This window comes from Orbicella franksi, chromosome 2 (genome assembly GCF_964199315.1).
Source record: "Orbicella franksi chromosome 2, jaOrbFran1.1, whole genome shotgun sequence".
Classification (NCBI taxonomy): Eukaryota; Metazoa; Cnidaria; class Anthozoa; order Scleractinia; family Merulinidae; genus Orbicella; species Orbicella franksi.
Window position 1 is genome coordinate 16198869 of NC_138146.1, and position 10643 is coordinate 16209511.

General features: G+C 37.9%; 2 protein-coding genes across 2 annotated transcripts in view; both read left to right on the forward strand.

Moving 5' to 3' along the window:
• Window positions 1-3496: 3496 nt before the first annotated feature.
• Window positions 3497-4529, forward strand: LOC145471085 (uncharacterized). The gene has a single exon (XM_081454799.1). It carries the CDS (start codon window positions 3837-3839, stop codon window positions 4527-4529), a length of 693 nt encoding a protein of 230 aa, XP_081310925.1. The 5' UTR covers window positions 3497-3836.
• A 4890-nt stretch (window positions 4530-9419) lies between these two features.
• LOC145478269 (adrenocorticotropic hormone receptor-like) overlaps window positions 9420-10643 on the forward strand; it is a 1765-nt gene continuing 541 nt past the window's right edge. The window contains exon 1 of the mRNA XM_081456232.1: window positions 9420-10643. This exon is cut by the window's right edge and continues 541 nt beyond it. Within this exon, the coding sequence (XP_081312358.1) occupies window positions 9534-10640 (1107 nt within the window). The 5' untranslated portion in view covers window positions 9420-9533 and the 3' untranslated portion in view covers window positions 10641-10643.

A 10643-nucleotide genomic window follows, 5' to 3' on the forward strand; every position in this document is an offset into this window, starting at 1 on the left:
GGTAATTGAAAAATAAAGACTGACTTGCATGTTGTTTGTGATTTTTATTCCACTTCGGAGGGCAGTGTGAGAGGTACATTCCAGTATTTTGGGTTGTTTCAGAGTGCATTATTTTTAGTCTAATGGTGGCTAGTTATGAACGAGATGAGTCTTGAGTTTTGAAGCAGTTCATGAATTAGTGGTATGCAAATCGGACAAGATATTTATATTTTTATTTACAAAGGGTAACTTGATACTCTTGTTTTTCACCAGGAGTAAATTCAATTAGAGGTCACGAATCGTGATATTTTGTTCTTACGAGATGTTTTATCAAACAAATGGAAATATTTTTATTTTTAGATTTTTGTTTTTCCCATAGGAGTAACTTTAGTTTTTGGTGGAGATTTTCTAAAGGTTATAAGGTATGGAAAATTTTCGAATTATCTTAAAGACTGCATGGCACCAAGTTAAGCCACAAATTAATTAAATCAGAGTAAAGGCGTCAAAGTGGTTGCTTAAATGTTCATTGAAGTTAAAATGCAATTTAATTAAATCAGACTTTTAACGTGTCAGAGAGGTTTTTGAGTTATTTTTTTGTTGTAAAAAAAATACACCTCTTAGTCAACGGATCTGGGCTATGGGCATGTTTTGAGCGGGTCAGTGGATGAGTGAGTGAGTGAGTGAGTGAGTGAGTGAGTGAGTGAGTGAGTGAGTGAGTGAGTGAGTGAGTGAGAGATGTATGTATGTCACACCAATCAGACTGGGGCTACTATAGAATTTATACAGTTTTTCAAGTCTCAAGTTAAGTAACGCCGTTTATCTAATAATGTCTTCATTAATCATAATTTATCTTCAATAATGGGTTCTGAAATCAATATTAATTTGAAGTGGTCTCGTCGAATATCAATGTCTTTTTGTTTGTTTTTTTTTTTAGGTACATCTTAACCAAACAAACTTGTTGGATTAACCTTATCATAACTGTTACAAGTCCACTTAAGTGCTGCTACCTCCAGGGGCTCTTGCTTCCCGAAAAAATAACTCTTGCACGCCTTGAGTGTCTATATTATTTTCAGTTAAGCTTACAAATGGTAACCTGGCACTTGTTTTTCAGGGTGATTCTTATTGTTATTTAGCTTGGAAAGTCTCCATGTCAGCAAGTTGAACCGCAAATTAATCAAATTAGACTTGAAGACCGGTCAATTGGAAACTTAACATGGCTCCTTGCGCAACCTCTGGGGCATGGGACGTTTTGAATCGCTAAAACCATCTTGGATGCAAAATTAGCTTGTTTAAGGATCTCAGTGCAACGGGAAGCGAGCATGCTGATGCGTATTACATGTGGCTCTCTACTTACTGAACTTCTGGCACAGGTGTAACCAAAATTGGTGTTGAAATGCTCCACCTTAGGGTCATATTAGGCTTTATTATATGGAGAAGAGTGTTTTACTGGGAACTAAACCACTCGTAGATTCCATACGCCACTTCATCCGGGACCCGAGTGGCGTATTTTCCGTATGTCACCTTTGTGAGTGTCGTATCGTTCAATGACGTCACGATTCCCGCCTTTTGCTTTTGTTGAATTGGTTTCAATATTTAGTCTCCATATAATAAAAAGAACATTACACGTTGGCTCGAAGATATGAATTTTATGTTCTCGTGGCAAGAACAATATCTCACGAGTGAGCGAAGCGAACGAGTGAGATATTGTTCTTGCCACGAGAACATAAAATTCATATCTTCTCGCCACCGTGTAATATCCTCTATATATTAATCTCATCCTACTAAACTAGAATGTATGTTCCCTGCAACTATTGCATTGAAAAAGATAAACCTTCACCTGACATTTATTAAATGAAAGTTGTGCAATTTAAAATTAAAGATTATTAAAGAGAACATTAAAATTCTACTACAAACGCCTCAATTTTAAGCGGTTCCAAAACGTCACACACTAACTGAAACAATGCCCATTTTTGTGTGTGACCACTTTTTGGAATGTCCAAGGTGGTCCTCCGACTGTATATGAAACAATTCTTGTTGTCAGTAGTATTCTAGAAAGTTTGTTGGATGTGATAAGCTTGCATTGCCAAAATGGACACAATGTCCTTCGTGGAAATTAGACGTGGTGATGGCAATTTTGCATTGCCATCATTCCATTTGGAGTTATGCGAGACCATATCGAGGTTCTTGCCTGGGTAGGGGGCGTGGAGAAAATGTCACGAGACACAAGTGCTTCTTAGGTTTTTTATTTCAATTCCATTTCGCGTGCATCTAGTGATGACTCTCTGATACCCCCGGTCCCCTAGTTCAATGCTGTGTAGGTGCTGTGATCTGCGCAGTCTTAGAAATAGAAAACTCAGCATTGTTTGGGAGGAAGAAGAATGTTTCCAGGGCGATCGAAAACCAATCACATTGGGCGTTTTACTAAAGAACCAACCAAATTTTCGGTTAGAGAATGGGACGGTATGTTGTTAAAACGGATTGCACAATTAACAGAGGTAAATTTTGCGTCTCCCAGACAGTTACTCTTTTGGTAACTCTTTTTTTTTTGCCACCAAATAGGTTCTTAGGTGTTGGGAGGGGTTATGTGACAAGAAAACGTCCCAAACTCTGGAGATTTCGTGCTGTCTTGTTAAATTTATACTTTCTTTCAGAGATCTAGTTGCAATTAATTCACCTCCAAAAGTGTCTTTTCGTTTAGATGGCTTTTAAAATCAATAATAATTTGAAGTGTTTCTTGGAATGTCAAAACCAAAGAAACTATACTCAATCTGATCGATGCTGGCAACAGAATAAGACCATGCTATTGCATTAAATTAGTTCTTGTTGTAAAATGAGTCCATAAAAGTTTCCCACCAATCTGCTTTTACCGTTAGCTGCTATTACAGACTGTATCACCTAGCTGTCTTGCTGGGAAAAGCTCCACTAAAGTTCTTATAAAAAAAGCCACTGATTAATTGTCAAAATCAAACATTGATAAAACTAGGCTTACTATTACACTTCATAAGATGAAGAAAATTCTATTTTTGCTGTATATCGTAACCAAACTTGTTGGATTAACCTAATCACAATGCCGCTACTTCCAAAAAATAAACTTATGCGCGCCTTGCGTGCCTATGTCTTTCCTTTGCTGGGAATATCTGATTCAGATATGGATCAGCAAACTATTTGGGATGAATAAAGAAACACCATCACACTTAATTTCCGCAACAGAGATAGAAAAAAAAAAGATATTGAATTGCAAATATCGTCTCGAGGTCATCTTATGCCACATTTTTTAGCTACAAGCATAGTAGGGGAGCTTTTAAGCGATGACGACAGCGACGTCGAGGAAAACGCCTTGTAAAAACTGGATTTATATTTTACCTTCGAATTTCGCAGTTTTCTGATCTAATCTAAAACGCTGTTCAAACTACATACGTAATGCCAGAAATCAATTCCAAAAGGAAGTACGAAAAATTAACCGTTGTGGCTAACGTTCTCCAAAATACACAGAACTTGCTCATTTCACGTTGTTGGTTTGCAAAGCACGATTACTACATTTATTGGGATTATTATTTATAACGCACGTGCATTACCACTGTTCTACGCATTGAACCTTTTCTTTTTGTTGATGTTTGTTCTCGTTGCCGTTGCCATCGTGGCTTACTTGTGCTCCCTGGTTTGTGACCATTTAAAAGAAAACGGCCGAGCTGCATTTTAAGGTGGTACTATTTAGTATTAAGTACAAGGTGGTTCTGGTCTTGGATCAAACCCTAATTTGTCATCACTCAAATGAAAGCTAACGAGTAGCACATTATGGGTTGCCCGGGACAATCTTTATTTTTGTCTAAATTCTGTTTAAACTGACATGATCTTATATGGTTTTCTTCTCAGCCATGGAAAATTTTACAGATGACCAAACAAAGAAGCCTCGCAAAAGACAAATGTCCAGAGCAAAGAGAGTCCTAGCAAACCGACGGGAGAGAGAACGGGTTCGAAAGATGAATGACGCCTTCGAAGAGCTACGAAGCGCGATCCCGAATTACGAGGAAACCCGAGTGAAAACGAAGCTAGAATTGCTGCGGATTGCCACAAACTACATCCAGAGCCTCAAAGATCACATCCAGAATTCAGTTCATGTACACGAAGGCTATAACTCTTCAATGAATCCCTTGATGTACCCATCAGCCTTTGAAATGGAAAATGGCGGCCCTCCCAGGTCGGCGCCACGGATGTCTGACTATCCATTTCCACCTCAGTTTCCAGTCCCTCCTCCGCCACCAGCCTTCACCGAGCTGAGTAATCTCCAGTTTTCTCAACAGCAAACGATTCCCGCACCAGTGTCAAATGGCAGCGCCCCTGATAGCTCCAATCAGGATTTTTGCAATCTTTTAACGTCCAGCCTGGCTGACTCCCACGTGGGGGAGAACTTCTTATACAATCTGCAGGTAAAAAACAAAAACAAAAGAATTACCGTTCACCATCAAAAGCAGATGGCTGTGAGAAGAGATTTCTATCAGAGATCAATTTACTCTCCCATCCAATACCTTCTCTCGCTCCAAACACAGTGATTGATCACGAGTCTGTGACAAGGGTTGTTTTTGAACAGTTAACTGTCAAACCTAACATCCTATAATGACTTCCTAATGATGATCACTTTCATGGTCACTTCAGGAAGCCATCTTGATTGTAGGTTAGGGATGGGAATCTAAGTAAAGTCGCGGTTTTAGGTTCCTTAAATCTTTACAGCGCAAAGAATTAAGTACTCGGATTTTATTGGTGAGCTTGACATCCGAAAGTAACGAAATGGAGTTACCAATATTGTTGTTCTTCAAAACGATTTTATGTTCCCACTGCGAATGAAAAATAAGCAAAACATGTTGTCAATTTTATCTTTGCTTTGTTCCTTTTCTCAAACAGAATGCAGCTTCTGGCTTTTATAGTGAAGGCCACTAAAGATCAGAATCAGAAAAGAGGAATTTTATCCAAGGCAAGGCACATTTGTAAATATCCTTCGTAAGAAGAGCTCATTGTTGTATTACGGAGACGAAGTTATCAAGCAACAACTGTTTCCGACAAAACTATTGAAGTCGAATTGTTGGTGTTTAATTGCCATTAATTTTGTGCATTGAAAACTCGTGAGCACAGTACGTTTTTTAGCCTGCTACCTCCTCATAAATTAGCGTCTCCAAGGGGTTTGGGGAACAAGGGAACGTGATCATTTATTTCAATCATTTATTCCTCTACAATAACGAGAACTTTGAAAAAAAAAATTTAGGGAACAATGGGATATATTAATGGGAAACAAGGGAGAAAAACTGAAATTTTCAAGGGAACATGTAACATGCTACGCCCCTGGGAGGCCCTTGCTTTGTCCTAAAACAGGAGCCCATCATGAGAAGCATACAACTCCCATACTAAGCCTATGTCACGGCATTTTTACAGACCGGTCTATTTTTAGGTTTCTTTTGCCGCGAAATAGGTCAGTTCCGGTCTACATGAGCGTTCATCGGTAAGGAAATTTTCTTTTTCTTTTTATTCTTCCGGTGAAATGATGACGTCAATTAAAAATCAAGTCCGTGCTTGTGATTGGTCACCGAGGTTCCTGCGGGGGTCTGAATTCGCGTTCAATTCAAACTTAAAATAGATAAGTCTGTGAAAACGCCGTGACAGGAACATGGGGGTAGTTGCACGCTCCTAGTGATCGGCTCCTGCCTAAAACAAATGTTAGGTACTTTGGTATGCCTTTGAAAAAACCGTGCGCACAAGGAGGGGGAGGGGGAGGGGGTGAGGGAGAAAGAACTTTTGCCATCCACATAGGAGTGAAGCTTTTTTGACGAGTGTTGTTAGTTTGTTTCAACAACATGAGTTGTGTCCAAGATTGTAATACAAAAGTGTGAGTTTGTTGTTCGGTTAATACTAGCTGCTTTTTTTATATAAATGTTTGCGCTTTTCTTTCACTCGTCAATTACAGAAACGATCAACGTAGAGTCATATTTCGTAAATTAGAATTTTCAGTTTGCACTTTTGAACTTTGGCTTTGAGCTTTAGGAATGAAAAAGAGTTTTGAATAAACCTCAAGAACTTTTAGCTTTAAAGTGCAATTAGTTGTACATCAAAATATCATGTGTAGTTATTAAATACAAGGATGTATTTTTGTTTAAAGCTTTTTAAGGCAATCGATTGCTCAATCTACTCGTAAAATTTCGGAAACTATAATGGAGAGGTTTCGTAAAGTTCCGTGCCACGTTAAGACTCCTTTACGACTAAAGAACCCACATTGTAAATATTTAATTGGAAGATAGATTATTTCTGATATGGTGGAGATTTTCTGCAGCTTACTTAAATGCATTTTGCTCACCACAAAGCTGGAAAAACATTGTTAAGAATAGCGTTAAAATAACAAGCATTTAATAAACGGTATTTTACAACATATATAGCTTCAGCAATGTTGACGATTTTTATTATTTGACAAGGTGTAGTTATAATTAATGTCAAGAGACGATGAAGGATAACAGAGCCAATCCCTCATATAGGTCTTAATCTCGCTCAAGTTATTTTTAGATATGGTACCCAGTTCTCCCACGGACGTTAAATGGATGCTTTCGTGGAGGATTAAAATGCGCGTAACTGAGACAAATCCGTGGCTGAAGAAATGCTGGCGGGGTGGGGTGGGGGAAATCGGTGGGGGTTGGGGGCTGGTAGGGAGAGGTAGCACACAAGCTGTGTCACAAGCTGGCCTCACACCAGTAGCGTATATTATATCTTGGACTGGAAAGGAATTTATTTGTAGGTTTCTCCGTACGCCGTACATTTTGTGGATTTCAATAATGGGACAAAATAGGTTTGCTTACGTAAACAATGCAAAAGGAACGTGAAGTTTTACAGAGAGTAGAAAAAAGGTATAATGGTTTACCTATGTAGTGGCTTTCAGAACAAAATTATTGAAAATAATATTTTTGAAAATTACGGACATTTGTATACGTCGAACTCCCTTGCTGATTTCCCATACGCGACAATAACATGGCGTCCGAAACGAATACAAGGTAGAAAAAGTATACAGTAAAATAAATTCTTACCTTTTTTACGATAACATAAGGCCTGATAAGCTTTCGGAGTATGAGCTTATTTGAAATTAGAGAATTGTCGAGGTTCGTTCTGATATCAGAATTATCGGTTTGATTCTGAAACGGAAAAAAAACTAATTGATCCAGGCCGACATTTTCAATTCGATCAAATTTCAGTGTTATCTCTGAAACTGATATCTGCATAGACATGAAAATGTTCACGAAAATCGATGTTCGTGACCTTTAGAAATTAACTAAAGAAGACCTTTGTACTATTAATACGTATTTAAATTCTTAGAATTGAGATGACATCTATGAGGAACAGCATACAAGTCACGTTACTGAAGTCCTAAATGCGTATAAGATGTCACACAACTCAATCGCAACATCTGCACTGCCTGAGAATACGTTCGCAAAAACATGATTAAAAAATAGATGCTTCAACAAACACTGCAAAATTAGGATGTCAATGTTGCATGCAGGTTTAAATTGAAAATGTCAATCAATTTGAGTAGAGCTGCAAATAAGTGCAAAGAGGTTCTGTCGATGGATGGAACAACGTTTAAACCGGTTTTAAACGACTTTATGAGTTTTCAACAATATTTTTACAAATGATTTCCTAAGGAAAACGCACCAAACTTAGTGACCTGAATTCAGTTGAAGCTTGTGTTCATTTTGGATTCCATTTCCATCTTTGTCGTCTTTACAAGCCGTACTACTCTTACAAAATTAAGCAATATTAATGATGGTTTTCCCGTGAATCTTAGTACGTTTTCAGTTAGTTTCATCGTTTTATGCCAATTGCTGAACAAAAAGGAACTTTGAAGCTTACTGAGTCGCATTAGTGTATTCCAAAATAGAAAACTGAGATTCCGTGCGTTTACTAATAATGACCTGAGGAAGTAAATGGTACACAGAATAAACGTCTGACTGTTATTATAGTTGCTTAATTTAAAATTCGCCTTCGCTCTAAATTGGTTCATAAAGAATAATTTCACAGCTAATCAGTCCTTCATCATGGAATTTTACTGTATCATCCATCAGCTAGTATGAGTTCTTTGACAGCACTGATACATCGATCGGCCAGAGAAGGGAGTAAAGAAAATTTCAACTGAAAGGCATATTTCGCCAGCTTGAGATATTAAAATTATTCTTAGATCACTGCATAGAACTAACTGATTAAAACAAACGTGTATTAACGTAACAACGAGGGAACTTGTATTTTTTTCTAAGAAAGTAGAAAAATCTTAGTACATTTAAAAATGTATCAGAAGAAAAATACGAATCAGATATGAAATATTTTCCAGTTGCGAACTGCGTGTCTTCAAAAGGCATTGCTAAATTTAAAAGGAATTAAGATGTGTATTCTGATAAAATGACGATTGACAGGATGAATATAAAGCTGTTTTTATTCCATTAAAAGTTCGTGTCCCATGAGTGTATTGGTTTAAAGTTAATTCTAGCTTACTTTCTAAAAATGTGTTAAAATCGATGAATGACGTAATTATGGCGTGTTGTGCTAATCTGTAGTGTTATCAGCAAATAGTGCACGAAAGTCGTCAAACGAAGGGAATTTATATATATTCAGAGAGAATCTCTTTGTTTTAATTTCTGTAGGGTGCAACAAAGTACAATCAAAATGAATCAAAACCAGCTGAAATAATCAGCAGTATTTTTTTTCACTGCGCTACATTGACAAAGATCAACAGTTGTCGACTAAGCGTCGTTTCTAGCTCACGTACATGACCAAATAACAGCATGCGCAAGGAATTATTATTTTTTGGCAACTGTGGACAGGAAGTAGGGAGATTATTAAAAAGTTCAACAAGCTACGAGTCAAGGTCGTAACTGAAAAAACTTCTAAACAGCTGATGTCGTTCTTAGCCTTAAGGAAGATATTGAGTCACGTCCTTTAAGAAAAATCTGATGTACGATCTAGAAATAGTCCGAGTCTTTTTTTTGGCCGCGAAATAACGGGTGTAAATGTCGAAGACTCTCAAGAAATCAATAAAAACCGTAACAAAAACCTACCAACTTTGAAGAAAAATCGATCAACAATTGCAGTGAAAAGTTGTATCTGTTTTATCGTTGTTTCAGGCAACTTTTTCAATTTGGTAGCCAAAGTAAAGCTGGGGAAGATAAATGTTCTGTATTTAGTAAGTGTCGTAAGTAGGAGCTAGGTGATACGGACGTTTTCTCACAAAAGTACGTCAAGATACAAATCGATGTCATGAAAGACTGAATAATATTATTGAAACAGTTGAATCACAGTCAACCTCGTTCGCAGGTTTAAAAGTAATCAGTAAAGTCACGTCCTACAACAAATGTCTCATCATCACTGCGGATGTTAGCTTAATCAGCCAACCAATCACAACAGGCGTCATTTTAGTCGACTCTCCTCTATCACCATTTAAATAACTAAAGAAGACTGACATGTGTTCAAATATACAAGGATTTCTCATTGTTCAATCATCATACTGAAAGGTGCTTAAGTTCTTTTGGTTCAAGATGAACACCACTAAAGTTTTTGGAAAGTTATGTGCTAGTGTGGTGTCAAACGCAACAAGAGACCTAATTTGTGGACCGGAATTTGTTCTCGGAGCAGATCTTTGCCTGAGCTCAGCTGTGATTATGTTCACAGTTGCTAGTGTGACTATAGTAGGAAACCTTCTTCTGCTGTTGACAATTCGCCGAAATCACCGCCGTCTTTTTCGCACTCCTTCCACTTTCTTGATTGCGAATCTCAGCGTTTCAGACTTGCTCATTGGATTGCTTGTTGGGTACTTTGTCGTTGTGCGAGACACTCATCGTTATATGCAGCAAGAGGTGCCCGACTTCATCCGAGTGGTTATCGAAGTTTTCGAAGCGCTGACATTGTTTATCACTGGTTGCACCATCATCGCATTGTCGGCGGATCGATACATCGCCGTGTCAGACCCGATGGGGTATCGATCGACGGTTACCAAGAAACGAGTAAAGATTTTCATAATGATGGTTTGGATCTCTTCAGTTTTACTGTGTTCTTTACCATTGACTGGTCTTGATAAGAAAATTTACAGCATTGTCTATCTACACACGCATGCGACAGTTCCTATATTATTGCTGACGGCAATCTGCATTAAGATCTTTCGAGCTTTGAAGCTTCATCGACGAGAAATGGAAACGTTGCAGGATTCTCCGATGAACAGAAGGCGAGAAATGGCGAGAGAACGAAAAATGTCTCATACAGTGTACATAATTTTAACCCTGTTTTATTTAACTTTGATTCCAGCTTATATCACGATTCACATTGGATGTTGGTACAAAGGCTCTGATTTATATTTAAGATCAGTTTTTCGGTTGGCCGACTTTTTCTCGACAAGGTTTCTGTTTCTAAACTCGGCGATCGATCCATATGTTTACGCATGGAGGATTCCGAAATATCGTCAAGGTTTCATGAAAATAATTTCTTTCAGGAGGCAACGACCAAAAACAGAAATAACTTGTAGGAGCCACGAGCAAACTTTAAAACAAAGTGCGACAACCACGTTAACCTGTAAAAACTCGTTACAATGCGGGAAAATTGTTGTTGAATGTCATTCAAATTATGGAGAATCTCAAACAACTCACTTCTAAAAC

Coding starts and splice junctions, on each gene's coding strand:
- LOC145471085 (XM_081454799.1), top strand. CDS start 3,837: ATGGTTTTCTTCTCAGCCATGGAAAATTTTACAGATGACCAAACAAAG.